The sequence below is a fragment of the Epinephelus moara genome, chromosome 17, assembly GCF_006386435.1.
Source record: "Epinephelus moara isolate mb chromosome 17, YSFRI_EMoa_1.0, whole genome shotgun sequence".
In the NCBI taxonomy this organism is placed as follows: Eukaryota; Metazoa; Chordata; class Actinopteri; order Perciformes; family Serranidae; genus Epinephelus; species Epinephelus moara.
This window is the reverse complement of record NC_065522.1, coordinates 34,389,735-34,404,774: the sequence shown is the minus strand read 5'-3', so window position 1 is coordinate 34,404,774 and position 15,040 is coordinate 34,389,735. Positions and strand designations below refer to the sequence as shown.

The 15,040-nt window shown below is 41.6% G+C and overlaps 2 protein-coding genes and 1 long non-coding RNA gene across 4 annotated transcripts in view; 2 read left to right on the top strand and 1 right to left on the bottom strand.

Annotated features, from left to right (window-relative positions):
- Positions 1–2,887, top strand: part of LOC126403819 (lamin-L(I)-like) — a 128,533-nt gene extending 125,646 nt beyond the window's left edge. The window contains exons 19-21 of one of the 2 annotated variants that reach the window (XM_050066613.1): positions 342–449; positions 711–830; positions 1,475–2,887. In XM_050066613.1, the coding sequence (XP_049922570.1) occupies positions 342–449; positions 711–830; positions 1,475–1,519 (273 nt within the window). In that variant the 3' untranslated portion in view covers positions 1,520–2,887. The remainder of the gene's footprint in view (positions 1–341; positions 450–710; positions 831–1,474) is intronic. The other variant, XM_050066617.1, reaches the window with a different exon arrangement.
- Positions 1–6,284, bottom strand: part of LOC126403906 (basement membrane-specific heparan sulfate proteoglycan core protein-like) — a 23,950-nt gene extending 17,666 nt beyond the window's left edge. Inside the window, exons 1-6 of the mRNA XM_050066726.1 lie at positions 6,254–6,284; positions 6,113–6,151; positions 5,538–5,801; positions 5,154–5,405; positions 4,327–4,572; positions 2,941–3,348 (exon numbers count right to left, since the gene is read on the bottom strand). Of these exons, the coding sequence (XP_049922683.1) occupies positions 3,194–3,348; positions 4,327–4,572; positions 5,154–5,405; positions 5,538–5,801; positions 6,113–6,151; positions 6,254–6,284 (987 nt within the window). The 3' untranslated portion in view covers positions 2,941–3,193. The remainder of the gene's footprint in view (positions 1–2,940; positions 3,349–4,326; positions 4,573–5,153; positions 5,406–5,537; positions 5,802–6,112; positions 6,152–6,253) is intronic.
- Positions 6,285–10,013: 3,729 nt separating this feature from the next.
- On the top strand, positions 10,014–14,325 carry LOC126403861 (uncharacterized). Its single transcript, XR_007571371.1, has 2 exons — positions 10,014–10,076; positions 12,415–14,325. It is a non-coding gene; the product is annotated as an uncharacterized LOC126403861 (long non-coding RNA).
- The last annotated feature ends 715 nt before the right edge of the window (positions 14,326–15,040 follow it).

Below are 15,040 nucleotides of genomic sequence, written 5' to 3'. Positions count from 1 at the left end.
ATTTGTTGACTTTGATACCGACAATGTTGAGAACTGACATATTGAAACTGTCAAGAATTTAGTTTTGTTAGTTTTTCTTGTAAACAATAAACAAAAAAATATAATTTGTATTTGTTTGTATCTGTCTAATGCAGCCACGCCTTTTGAACCACAAAAAAAGATTTTTCCAAAAATATTTCATGATAATATTTGAGATTGTGTAAAATTTTAAGGGTGTCCGAAAACTTTTTTCCACCACTGTATGTTACACGTAGATGTTTTGTGGAAATGACCCATATAGAACATGAAATAAGTATCTCTTTGTCTCATCCTTTCTCTCCTGCTCCATGTTCCTTTGGCAGGCCCAAGAATTGAAGGACTGGGAATTGCACATACAGGTCAACAACAGAAAACCCATCGTGTACAAATTTTCCTCCTCATTCATACTCGTGGCTGGAAACACTGTCACTGTGAGTTTTTTTTAATTATTATTATTGTGTTTGTTTATCTTTTTTTCTCTTTGTTTCTTTATGTCCTTTATTATTTGTTCAACTCTTCGCTGAATCTTTTATGAAAACAGCTGTGACTGAAACTCAGATTCAAACATCACCAAATGTGACTGAAATAAGAAAAGACAAGGTCCATTATATTTTTATTTTATGATGTGTTTTGGCACTGCAGTGATCCAATCATAGTCCAACCTGAAACCCTGTGACATTGCTTCTTTTCAGATCTGGTCTTCAGATCATCCTGCCAGAAACGATCCTCCCACTGACCTGGTGTGGCAGAACCAGAAGTCCTGGGGCACTGGAGAACAACTGCTGGTCACCGTCTACAACAACACTGGAGAGGTCTGACATCACCTTACATCACACACATGAACATATACTGTACACTATATGGCCAAAGGTATGTGGACACACACGTCTGCCCGCAATAAAATATTCCACTTTTAACATTCATGAAACATTCTATAGCTGACTGGGAAACAGATGGGAGATGATTATTTTTATTAAGATGTGATCAGAGCTGATAATAAGTACACACATATCATTCCAATCCACTTTGACAGAAGAGATGCTGAGTCATACACCAAAGACCTGCAGCAGTAAAAACGACTCCAATAGCCCTGGTAGCATAATTTAAATCTGGTCTGATTAGGGTCCCAGGTCTGACCCCTGAGGTTCTCCAAGGCTGGCTGTGAGCCAGGACTTGTCACCAACATTAGCTGCCGACCTCAGGAATGCTTTTGTGTCTGAATGGGAGCAAATCCCTGCAGCAGGTTCAACAGGTCCTCGTCGAAAGACTGAGACCAGAAGAGTTAAGGCTGTCAGAGCAGAATAATAAATAATGTTCCTTTGTCCATAAACTTTGTTCTGTCGTCCACATACATTTGTCCATAAATTGCAAATATTAGCTCAGCTGTTTTACAGTTTTTCTTCTCTTTCAGTTGCAGCACAACAATAACAACTGTTTAATTTCCTATCATTTACAGGAAATGGCCACAACATTGAAAACTCCAAATATCTCTGATGGATAACCCAGAAAACTTGAAAACACCAAGTCATCTTCCAGCTTTTATCTCCGTGAAGACATCATGTAGTGGGAAAATGCTGCTCTGGAAAAGACTAACATGCTTTACGTCGTAGAGCTGCTTGAGTCTGACAGTAACACAACTCAGTTCCTGATATGGACATGGGTTAAAGGTGTCTTCTTTGAATAAGTTGTTTACTTCACATGCTACCACTCCTCTTGTTTTATTCTTGGCTCAGAGCCAAAGATGATACTCATGTAAAAAATGGTGATGCATGAACTAAAGGTGTCTGTGAAAGTTTAGGGTGGATATATACGGAAAAAAACAGACCACAAGAAGACTGATACACACTTTCAGCTAGAAAATTTCTTGTTGATTTGTTCACTTTCAAGTATGAATAAAAAGACCACAAACAGCTCCAAATCAGCGTTGGAGAGGGGTGGGTCTGGCCGGTCTGGTCTGTGGGAGCTGTCCTGGCTGCTGCTCAATCGTGCAGGTCCCCCTCCGTGAGAATTTGTGAATCCTAGGATGGCGAAGGATCGGCCTGCATTACTCTGCCTCTGATTGGCTTACCCTGACATTCCTACCATGAACTTCACTCCTCTTGCTTCAACCTAACCAATTCACCCTATATCATCTTGTTGTCATCAACAGATAAAAAGCCAAAAAAATCATGTTTGATTTTGTATTTTATTTATTTTTATTTCAAAGTCATGATACTGATGAACATTTAAAGAATATTTGCTTAAAGAAATATCAACTTTCAAAAATGTTTTTATTTTGTTTGTTCAAGAAATCATTTTGTATTTACAGAGTCATATTTGTACTTTGGGGAAAAAAAAGAGTAATGTCACATATTCTTTTCTTATGCTATTCACTGACTTCTTTCTTCAATGGAGTTTACCAAAAATAAACAGGTGATTTTTTTATTTGTCTTTGTAGAGTCAAGTCTTTGGCTGCAGTTTGCCTCTTTGTCTGGTGTCCCTTTAAATTATTATTTTTTTTGTAATCCTGCAGAAGCAGCTGCAGCAGTCTGCGAACAACTCAGCAACACACACATTTCTTTTCTTGTGTTATTTTGTTGTGCTAAATCCAGCACGTGTTTAATCTGTATGAAGGATCTGATAATATCTCAGGTGAAATATATAAAATCATTTTTAACCTGGAAAATGTTTTTTTTTCTTGTGAGACAGATTTTACATGTGAAACATGTGTAACTAAACTACACCTGTTTAGATAGATAGACAGACAGACAGACAGATAGATAGATAACCACCTCCTCTACACACATATTTACATGTTCTTGTGTGGTTTGTGTCTAAGAAGCTGAAATTATCAGCAGCATCTGCCAAGTCTAAAATAAAACACAGAACTACATATGCTGAGAAACCTTTCAGCTCTTCAAAAGACTGTCTGTGGTTTTGAACCTTGTTCTGTGTGAGAAAGTCTCACAGCTGCTGCAGGTATCAACATGTGATGAAGAGGAGTTTGACACCTCACAGTTAAACATGACTTCTTAAACAGAGGTGGTAAAAACAGATGGAAATACAATGTTAAACAATCTCAGTGATCACTTTTTAAAGATTGTTTTCTGTTCTGCCAGGTTTTCCAGACCCAAAGCATGATGGGAGGTTCTCTGCTTCATTACCTTGACATGTTACCTTTATACATGAGTATCAGTTATGTTTGTGCAACTGTAACTCTGAGTTTCCCACAGTGCAGCAGTCCCACCAGCAGCAGCAGCAGAGGCACCATCACTATGGTGAACACCGTCCTTAAGACGAGGACGACATGTATGAAGAGGTCTGAGGAGGGACAAGTCTCTCTGTGATGAGCTGCAGAGACAAGAGAACCATACCTCAAGTTTTGGATTTGAAAATAAGGGAAATTTTCCGGCGCCCGCGGCGAGCCGTCCCACCACCCCAACCAAGCTCCAGTATCCCTTACATTTTAAGACAGGTGTACACAGAAGTGGTCCTAGCTATTTTTACGCCCTGGCCGCACCATCCCTCAGCGCCCCCCCAGTCCCTAAAGTGCGGTGAGGTTTGTGGACCGTTACCTGCCACAAAAACAGAAATGTGAACGGCTCGTTTCTCCTCTGACGCCACATACCTGTGTGCCGCCACGGCTCGGTTGTCCAGGTACTACTGGGCAGTCATGACACCAACAAAAGAGGAAATTACTGGACCTGGAGTCGGACTTCTCTGTAACGGTAACGGTAAGCCGTTATCTTGCGCCGCAGAGGACTATGATCCTCCGCCGTATTCCTGTCTGTGACCCCGTTCATCCCACAGCCACCAGGATTGGCCTTTCCTTTCTGCTGCTGGTTGAAACGTGATAATAGGGGTGCCCCAGCGCCCACTCCACTAACTTGACGTGGAAATGAGCGGTAGTCTAGAAAACTGGTGAGTTTTTTTTTTTTTTTTTTTGGAGGGCCCTCACATAGATTGCGCCCTGGGCGATCACCCACATTGCCCATAGCAAAACCCGCCACCCAGGCTACTGCGGGTGGCAGTTGTCGTGAGGCTAGTGACAGAGTTCAGTTTGGAGAGGCAGAGAAATGTTTTTTTTGTTTTTTTTTTAATTATATTATAATTCGGGAGATTTACGGGAAAATACTAATACGGGAGGACAGCGGGAAAGAGGGGTAAAATACGGTAGTTTCCCAGCCAAAACAGGAGACTTGACAGGTATGAAGAGAACATATCTACTGTAACATCATGACAGTATGAACAGTATGTAACAGGTTGTCTCTGAGAGCTACTGGAACACAAGTTGAACACTGCAGATATTTGTATTTTAAATAGTCTCACCTCTGACAGCCATCCAGCTCTCTGGTGATCCTCCAGCTCCAGAGATGTGACACTTGTAGAGTCCTTCATCAGACTTGGAAACACTGTGGATGGTCATCTCTCCTGTAGAGCTGCTCCTGATGAGGACGCCATCTTTGTAGAAATCAGCTGTCAGCTGTAAAGAAGACATCTTCTTCCTGCAGGTCAGAGTCACGTTGTTGCCTTCTTCCACAGGGAGGACAGGACTCTCCAGGATCACTGAACCATCTGAACAACAAAGGTTTGCCTTTAACTTTAAGTTATTGACATGTGCTAACCATTGCTGTTTCTACAGAGCCTCCTGCTCACCTCTTTCATATATACACATTTTCTCATTTGTGTCTGAGAGGCTCAAATTATCACCGGCATCTGCCGAGTCTAAACTAAACACAAAACCAGCATACAGTGAGAACTCTGACAACTGGCCCATTAAAAATAGTTTACGCATCAGTGCCTCTGTGGTTTTAACCTCTTTCTGTGTGAGAAAGTTACTGCAAGTATGAACATAGAGAGGTTGGACTCCTGACACCGTCTCCCCACCTGAAGCAGCAGCACAGCATTAAGCATTAAATTAGTAAAAACAGTCACTGAGAGGAGAAGACCCATGACAGTATTAACAGTATGTTACAGGCTGTCAGTGACGCCATGATTTAGCTTCACTCTGGCTCAAATTAAAAAACTGTTGGGTTTGTGTTCTGCTCTTCAAAGAACCATCAGTAGATCATATAGTAAGAAAACATCAATTAATAACACTGCAGACAGATAATTTGATTCTAGTTACTTTCAGTATTAACAGTGTCATGTCTCACCTCCGACAGCCATCCAGCTCTCTGGTGATCCTCCAGCTCCAGAGATGTGACACTTGTAGAGTCCTTCATCAGACTTGGAAACACTGTGGATGGTCATCTCTCCTGTAGAGCTGCTCCTGATGAGGAGGCCATCTTTATAGAAACCAGCTGTCAGGTTAGAGGAAGTTTTCTTCTTCCTGCAGGTCAGAGTCACGCCGTTGCCTTCTTCCACAGGGAGGACAGGACTCTCCAGGATCACTGAACCAGCTGAATCTGATGAAATACACTTGTTTCTTCACTTTTAGGGGTGATATCAGTCTCTCCTCTGAGCTCAACATGATTTCATTTTAGTTCAGAAGATAATGTCATATAAAGCAAATACTTCTCGCAAAATCTTTTCCTTACCAGTGACAGAGATGTTGACACTGTTGCTTCTCTCTCCTCCTTCAGTCTCACACCAGTATTCTCCACTGTCGGCTGGAGAAGCTCTCTGAATGGTGCAGGAGGACCCTGTTGGCGTCCTCTCAACTTTACAATCCGCACCATACTCCACAGTATTTGTGATCATTCTCAGTCGAGTCGAGCCATCAGAGCCCTCACAGTCAAAAGACACAGCGTCAGATTTAAAGTGCTGCAATCTGTCTGGAGTGACGCGCAGAAGAACTGCATCTGAAACCAGGGAAAAAAATCAGAACTGGATAAATATGATGTTTATGTTAAAACAGAATTTCCAGAGTCATTGTCGGTGCTTCCACCTTGTGACAGATTTGCAAGATACGTTCTGGTATTAGCTGGCAAAGTGTGCATTTATGTTAAACTGAACATTTTACGAAATACAACATTAAACAACACTGTACAAACCTAAATGACATCATAGAGACAGACAGATTTAAACGGTTTAAGTCAATGTAAAACTTTGGTCTGTCAATGGAGAGACCGAGGAGAAAAAAATTCTTTAAAAACTTGTACATGTCACTTACCACTCTTCTGAGTATTTAGCAGAGTGAACTCAAGCATCACTGGATGAACAAAGGAGCAAAGTTGAATATCAGACATAGATGGTTTGATATAAATGACGTAAAACAGAAAGAAACAAAGGAAAACGGACACTCAGTACTCACACAGTCGGATGCAGAGAGCTGTGACCTCCATGGTGTCTTGTTGCTGACTGATTATGAGACTGAAAATACAACTCAAGTATACTGTCAGCCTGAGCTTCCTCTTCCTGTGTGTTTTGTCTGTGGTGTTGATGCAAAAACAGGCCACAGTCACAGAGGCTTTAACAACTGTTGAGCTGGAGTTATGTCAATCAGGAGAGACTCCTGACGAATATTTATGTACATGTGCATATACGTATGAGAAGTATGAAAAGTCTTTGGTGATTAGACCTCAGCGTGATGTCATATATTCCAGGAGGGTGGTAAAGACTAAGTAGATTCGGGAACCCCCCCTATGGAGTCAAGACACTGCTGGTGGTGGTGAGAGGACATGAAGAGGGAGCTGAGGATCTGTATGTGAAGAGGAGCTTGTTCTTGGCTCTGGATAAGATGACTGGAGGTGAACGAGTGGAGGAGACCATAAGGATGCCAACTGAACAGCTGACAGCAGCAGGTCCATAGAGAACCTGATCATGTGACCTTCATATTGCATATTAAACATTAACCTACTTAAGGCTTTTAAGTGTATCATCTGCATGCTTTCAGTTCAAATACCTTCATTTTCATGGCTAACGAATCCTACATAGGTAAAACATTGCAACTTTTACCTTAATTGATTGATTTAAGTATTTTTTAAGTTTTAAAAAATGTACAAAATGACTTTACAGGCACCCACTCCTTAAATAGGTTGATGTATATGAGAGGACTGTAATTGGTGATATTGACTTTTTAGTGTTGTGTTTTTAACCCACATCACAACCTGGTTTTCTGTTGACCAGGTGTAGCCATGACTCACTGGTGCAGCATCATGAACAGCAGAGTAATGCCGCTATAGATGTGATATTGTTGGTGCAGTAGGTGACCGTTTCCACCTATTAAATGTTGAAATAAGCAGCATCTCACCACAGCAACTTACCACAGCTCAAGGTCAGAGTTTATTATCAGATGGAGATGCTCGAGTTTAATCAGTGTCAAACTGCTAATGAGCTGTGATAAAAACCTTGTGAGGCAAAAAAAACACTTTCACTTTTGTCACTTTTATTTACTTTCAGACTCTATACAGGCCACAAACACACAGAATAAAAACATGACTGATAGATGTTATAAAAACGGAGAAGTCCTGTTCCACCACTCCCCTGCAGTTAAATAGCAGGCCTGTAATGTGCCTTAATGAACATCTGCTTTGCCACAGCAGTGAAATGCCTGCTCCTTATCAGCTGATTTTGTTGTATTATTTTATAGCCTGTTATAACCCTAACCCTAGCGACTCAATCTAAAATTCAGATGTCCTTACACTGAGACACTCAGGGTGAAACTCAGCTCACTCTGGATAACAGCTACACAGAAAACAAGGTGATTACATTTGAATTAATTGTAATTCATTTCCAGCTTTAGCCTTTTGTTAGTCTGCGTATCATCAGCCCGTCATGTCTGACTAGAATATTACATTGTATTTCGTTTTGTTTTCATCTATTCAGTTGTAACTTTAATGATTTACAGACTTTGGCCACGCAGTCGGATGAGTTGACTGAGATCCTCAACATTCAACAGGTATGTGGTCTCACATTTACTCTAAAATAACTTTCAGGAAATAAAAAGAATCTGTAATAGAAAGAGTCGTGGTCTTTCTCAACCACAGCTTTAGATTACAACAGATAACAGTCAGAGTCTTTTTCAAAGCCTTTGTGTCGATGGGAAAATACATATGGATACAAATAGTATCCTAACGTAAGTCAGTTATGATTGAAATGTTTTTCAGCAGCTTTAAGTGTTGTTTTTTTCTTATTTTTTAGTGTTTGAGCATGTATAAAAACACCTGTTAGTAAGTGTAGCACCAAACGGTTTACTGTGACAGAGTCTATGATTGAAGGGATATCAGATTTTGGAACAAGTATTGTTTTATGTTAATATGCATAATATATCAGATATGAAAGCTTCAAAACCAGTAGCGGATCCTGATATGGGCCGAATGGGCAGCAGAGCGCCGAGCGGAGTGAATGTGGCGGCTGGTTTTGAGCCATGACTCCTTCTATTCTGGCTCCCAATAACACAACAAGACAAACACATTTTAACACTCCTATGGAGCCTACAGCCCTGTGGGGGAGAGGCAGGTTTTGCCTCCAGCTAACAAACTGACATCATTGTGACATCGGCTCTAAAAGGGTCCATTGAGTGTGTGTGCAGTGTTGTGCTGCGCTGCTGTGTGAGCAGCGTGTTACACACTGTCCATAACAATAACTATGTGAGGTAACAGACTGCGTCGGACTGTTCTGTCAGGAAAATGGGGCCGGGGTTGCACACTAGCGTGCTCACCTGTAAGTGCGCGCACGTGTGTGTGTGTGTGTGTGTGTGCGCGCATTGGGGCAGAACTTCGCTGTGCACAATTTAATAAAAGGACAGGATATAGACCTGGGGCGGGCGTCACAGGGGGGTGTCGCCCAGGGCGCCATTTAGGCTAGAACCGCTACTGTTCAAAATACATTTTAAATTCACTATTGTCTCTCAATAAAGGTCTGAAACTACAAAAGTGAAAGGTTTTTACTGAATGATGCACAGGCAGAGAACAAATTGACCAAAGTAAAAGAACAATGTCATCACACTTCATCATTATTTGTAAGAGCTGTCAGCACAGGAGTGAGAATGAAGGAAAAGCAAATATGTTCTCAAAGGTGTTCAGTGTCTAAGAATTAAACAGAGGCTGTAATGCAGCCAGCAGAAAGCCTTAAAACCATAATAATAATAATAATAATAACTTAGACTTATATAGCACCTTTCAAGAGACCCAAGGACGCTTTACAACAACAAAAATAACAATTTAGCAGCCAAAAGCCAGGGCGAACAGATGGCTTTTCCGTGCAGATTTAAAAATGTCCAGTGTTGGCTGCCACACTGAAGGCTCTATCCCCAAATGTTCACCTGCTGGTGTGAGGGACGTTGAGGAGACCCAAGTCAGTGGACCGTAGGCTCTGTGAGTGGGTGTAATCATTGAGTAGGTGTGATAGGTACCGTGGGGCAAGGTCATGCCGAGCTTTCTAGGCGAGGAGGAAGAGTTTGTATGTGATGCGGAACTTGACTGGAAGCCAGTGTAGGTGTTTGAGGATGGGGGTGATGTGCTTCCAAGGCTTGGTCCAGGTGAGAACCCTTTCATCAGAGTTCTGCACATACTGCAGTCTGTCCAAGGCTTTGCTGGGGAGCCTGAACAGGACTCTATTACAATAGTCCAGGCGGGAGGTGATAAATGCATGGATGAGGGTCCCAGCAACAGAGTCTGAGAGTGAAGGCCGGAGTCTGGAGGTGTTTTTGAGGTGGAAAGAAGGCAGATTTAACAACAGATTTTATGTGGGATTCATAGGAGAGGGTGGAGTCCAGGATGACACCCAAGTTGCGCCAAGGTCACGACCTATCAGTGATTTACAGATGTTGCCTGTTTACTGTGTTCAGCTGTGCAGCATGCAGCGGGTAAGTCGTCTTCTGAACAGTGTCACAGTTTACCAACAGTAAAAGTGAGTGTGCTTTCAGGGCTGTGGGCTCTGTAGTGATATCCTGAAACAGAATATCAAGTCTGTTTTAAACCTGTGTAAACAACTTAAATCGATTGTAGCAGAATGAGATTGTATTCATGTTGGGTGTAAGTTGGCCTGCCCTGCTGTAATTAGCCAATCCCTGCAGGGGGCGCAGTCTATAAAAGCAGGTAGCTGTCACCTGAGCGCTCTCATGCTCTGAAGTTAGAGGCACGCCCCGCCCCCTGCCGCCTCACTTCCTGTTTGCTCCGTGTGCGTGTCTGCAGGTATGTTAGGAGTTGCTGTGCTGTTTGTGCTCCTGTTTAGTGTTTGCCGTCATTATAGAAGTTACATTTATCTTTTGTAGAGCTCCGTTTGGTGGGTCCTTCCTCTCCCTTGCGTCGAGCCACTCGCAGGACGCTATGAGTATCTATTCCTCTCCTTAATGCAGACCTGCCAACCTGTACGCATTGTGCGTATCAGGCACGCATTTTGACATCAAAGTACGCTGGTAGGATTTGATGCTCTAAAAGTACGCATATCACTTGATCTCGCATTTTGCCAGTTTTAGTCTATGCAAGTGTCGGGTAAGGTGGTACTTATAACCTTTCTTCAAGGTTGGGAGGTCTGTTAATGCGCAGTACGACGCTGAAGTTAGCTTCCGATTCGCCAGCTTCCGACTTAAGGGGAAAGTTAAGGGGAAATTAACTTGATGTGCAGTGCGACTGTTTGTCCACTGATTGTCTGTTTTTTGTGACACTTCTTGATGTGAAAACATTTTAGAGATTTTAGGGAAGACATTAACTTTGCCTGACACCCACTATTGACTATTATTATTATTATTATTATTATAATTATTATTATTGACTACTGACCCAGTCTAATGTGGTTTTTTTGCTGAAAAAACTGTTAAATGTGTCTTTATTGCATTTTCACAAATAAAATAAAGGTTTCACAAATCAGAAACTGTGTTATAATGAATGTTTAGCCTCTGTAGGATAATCCAGTCCAGATTTGAGAAGTCTAGGTACTAGGGTTGTCAAAAGTATCGATACTCAAGCGCTGTATCCGGATACAATACTAATTTACAAAAGTATCGATACTAACAGTGCACGCCACCTCAGCGCCTGTTGGGTGCGCGCGACGGGTCCGACGGACACGCGCTGTGTAGGCAGCGTCTGGCAGGCACAGAGCCCTCGCTGCAACCCGGCTTGTTGTCATCGCTGTGCATGCATGCACACATTTCTGTTGCTGTAATATGGCCAGCGCGGCTGCAAGATGATCAGAGCAGCCAGTTTTGGTAAAAAATGATAAAGGAAAAAGTGCTCTTTGGAAATATTTAGTGAAGTGAACACAGCACGCTGCAGACGGCAGGTACAGGTACAGCCCCTCCCCTCACTAGCAGCTGAGCAGCTGGTGTCGCCAGCATCAAACTAAAATATAACTTCTAACGTTAATGTGGGAGCTAAGCAGAAAACTTTATCAGTCATGCCCGTCTGTAACATTAATAGACAATGTTAGTTTAACAGGACAACACAATTATGTGTGTCTGAAAAGTTATGTTAACTGTAAAGTCACAGATTGAAGCTGAAAAAACGTTTGGTTTCTCCCGTAACCCCTGGTTCTCTGATCACATAGTGAGGTAGAAACAGGAGCATCCTGAGCCTAAACTACCAACTCTATTTGATCAGCAACGAAAATATGGTGCCAATTCACCAGAAGCACAGAAAATAAACAGGGCTGTAGATAAATACATTTGTATGGACAGATCTTGTTTCTGGTTGTTATTTATTTTGGGGGGATTTTTTGTTGATATCATTGATGTTACTGTTCTGATCTTTATTTAAAAAATGACATGCCTCTTAATTTTTTGCTCAAAAATGGTATCGAGTATCGAATATTTTCCTGGGTATTGATACCGAGTTTGAAATTTTAGTATCGTGACAACCCTACTAGGTACAGTGGTTTTTGATCTGGACCTGGTCCAAAGTGGTCTATATGCTGAAAAAAACGGTGAAATGTGTCTTTATTGCATTTTCACAAATAGAATAAAGATTTCACAAATCAGAAACTGTGTCTGAATGAATGTTTAGCCTCTGTAGAATAATCGAGGCTAGATTTGAGAAGTCTAGGTACGGTGGTTTTTGATCTGGACCTGGTCTAATGACGTCTAATTATAAAACAAAAACGGTGAAATCTCTGCTTTAGCATTTTCACAAATAAAATAAATGTTTCACAAATACAGTAGTGGGTGTCAGGCAAAGTTAATGTCTTACCTAAAATGTCTAAAATGTTTTCATATCAATAAGTGTCACAAAAAAACAGACAATCAGTGGACAAACAGTCGCACTGCACATTAAGTTAATTTCCCCTTAAGTGCCGAATCAGAAGCTGGCGAATCGGAAGCTAACTTCAGCGTTGTATGCACAGTCATGCTATCATGCTGCACCTGTAGTAATCAGCTGTTTTCATTTAGGTAATTAACATAGCTGTGACGTAACTTGCTCCCCTCTTCTTCATGGTGTGCAAACATACTGCTTGATCAGTATGTAGACTATATGGCGCTATTTTTATCTTTTTAAATGATTATTTTGTTACTAATATAAGTTTCCTTTTGTATGCCAGGGTCTGTTTAATTGCTGGGGAAGCTGCTGCTATGCTAACCCTTGTTCAGAAGCGCTGCTGCTTTGCCTACACGGGCTGTGTTCATGCTGCTTCGTCCACACTGCTTCGCCTACACCGGCGTTGCCAGCCGGTGCTTTGCCTTTGCTTAACTTGGCTTTAAATCTACGCTGTCCACCGGTGCCTGCTGTACTGCTGACTGGTTCTTCTCCAACTGCTTCTCCCAACCATCTGCGTATAGCTGGCTGTTATCGTGTGGACTTTATAATTGTGGACTGCATATGGACATAACTAACCGCCGACCTCTTACCCTGGGTTATCTTAATAGTATGAATGAGTGTACAAGGGGTTCATTTTGTTAATTTGTTTAACCATCCCTTGGTAGTCTGGGGCCTTTTAGTGGCCGTTTTGGTAAGCAACCGGAACCAGAGTGAGTGAGACAGGATCCGGAATTCGATGGATGCGCCTTTCCGTCAAAATAAAAGCACCAAGCTAATAAAAATGCGGTGAAACTTTTTAATTTAAAGAATATAATTTACAAGAAAACTCCCAAGCCATTAAGTTAACCTTTTCTTTTGTTGTATTTAATTGTATTACAAGTTATTGTCTGTTTCAGTTGTCTCTAAATGGTCTTGCCCCAGAGTACCTCTCTGAGCTACACACCCAGCCGATCGCTCAGGTCAGCTGACCTGAGGGTTCCCAAAACTAGGCTGAAGCTCAGAGGGGACCGAGCGTTTTTGGTTGCAGCTCCAAAATTGTGGAATGAACTGCCGCTGCACATTAGACAGGCCTCCTCACTGTCTAAGTTTAAAACTCTTCTTAAAACGCACCTCTTTTCTTTGGCTTTTAACACCTCGTAGTTTGTTAATTCTATGTAGTATTTTGTCTTTATTATGTTTTATTGTGTTTATTTTACTGTACAGCACTTTGGAAACCTTTTGTTTATTTAGATTGTGCTTTATAAATAAAATGGATTGGATTGTTGTCTGAAATCGATTTTACTTTGGTGAACACGTTTACTTGGTGAATTCCGGATCCGCTCTCTAGACTGGAGCCAGAATCCAGACAAAATTCAGAGTGAATAGAAACCAGGCTCTTTGTCTTACGTGAAGAGTCTGGTGATGCAAGGCTGATCCCTTGTGGGTGATTTGACTTATTTATGTATCCCTGATTTGCTATTCATTACGCCATCACGTGACTGTTTCTTTCTTTCTAGTAATATATTAGTTATTTTGGTGTAGCTTTTGGTTTATTGTTTGTCACGTGATGTAGATTTTCTTTAAGTGATTCTTTTGTTTATTTCTTTTTGATTACTGTATTTGCTACTGTTTGTTTATTTTGATTCTTTTGATTCAGTCATGAGGATATGGTTTTCCGCTTCCTTGTATTATTCCTTTTCTGAATTTGTTCTGTTTCGTTATTGATAGTGGGATTGTGACAGCTCGTATAACCCTGCATTTACTTGTATAACTAGCTTAGTTGTGGCTGCCAACCACCTATACTAACCCCATGTTTATGTTTTGTTCAATTGTGTGACTGGTTTGAGGAAACCCCCTTTAATGCTTTTGCCCTCTTTCTCCCTTTTCAGAAGCTGAGTGCCTAAGGTGGTGGTACTGGTGCTCCTGGGTGGTGGTATCTCCCTCCTGTGTGTTGTGTTGTGCACCCCTGGTCTTGAGTGTGTTCACCACCGTGTATGAGAGTGTATGAGTGCTCACGTGTGTCTGGGGTGACCTTCCCTGAGTTCCTCATCTACCCTAGTTGACCAGTTGCCCCACTGGTAAGCCTCAGCTCTGATTAGGCCCCAGTTTCCCCTTTTTCACTAAGTGTGTGTGTGTGTGTGTGTGTGTGTGAATAAGATTTGGAACGTTTTAAAAAATTTTGTAATAAAGAATCAATATCTTCTTTTAAACAGAACCACGTCTCCTGCTCATTAGTATAACGAACCTGAGTGTCCTTATCTGTACTGTTGATATTTTGAGGTAAATTACATCTCCCTGGGTGAAATTCCCAGAGTGGCGTTGTCTGGCTTTTTGGTGTTTAGAGTACTACATACCATACATATTGCTACTCTATCATATACATCTTACCTCCTGCAGTTGCTACACTATGAAATGTAATTCAGATGTGGAATATTAGTGACAGTGAGTGGGTTTGCATGGACAGTTTAATTTAAATAATTAAAAGTGATCTTGTAAACTCATTTGGAATGAAAATGGCCAATGCGATTGAAAATTCAATCCGATGTAAGGGGCTGGAATATTCCGTTTCTTATTCCGAATGAGAGAATTTCTCGCACTTGTATACACTCATTCCTCAACTTCGGTATTTTTCGCACTTGTATACACTCATTCCTCAACTTCGGTATTTTTCAACCTGGGCCCTATTTCCCCATGTGTATGTGTGCGTATGATTCATAGGTCTGGGCCCTATTTCCCCATGTGTATGTGTGCGTATGATTCATAGGTACTCGTTCTAAAATTGGTTCAGTATTGAGGGAGGCGGATGCAACCGGAGCCGGGAAACAAGCTAAAACGGTAGATATGGGGGCAAATGCATCCCGTATAAGTTCGCGCATTATAAGTGCTTTTTTTCGCCACTGACCGGTTCAGATCGCCAGTGCTATCTCTGT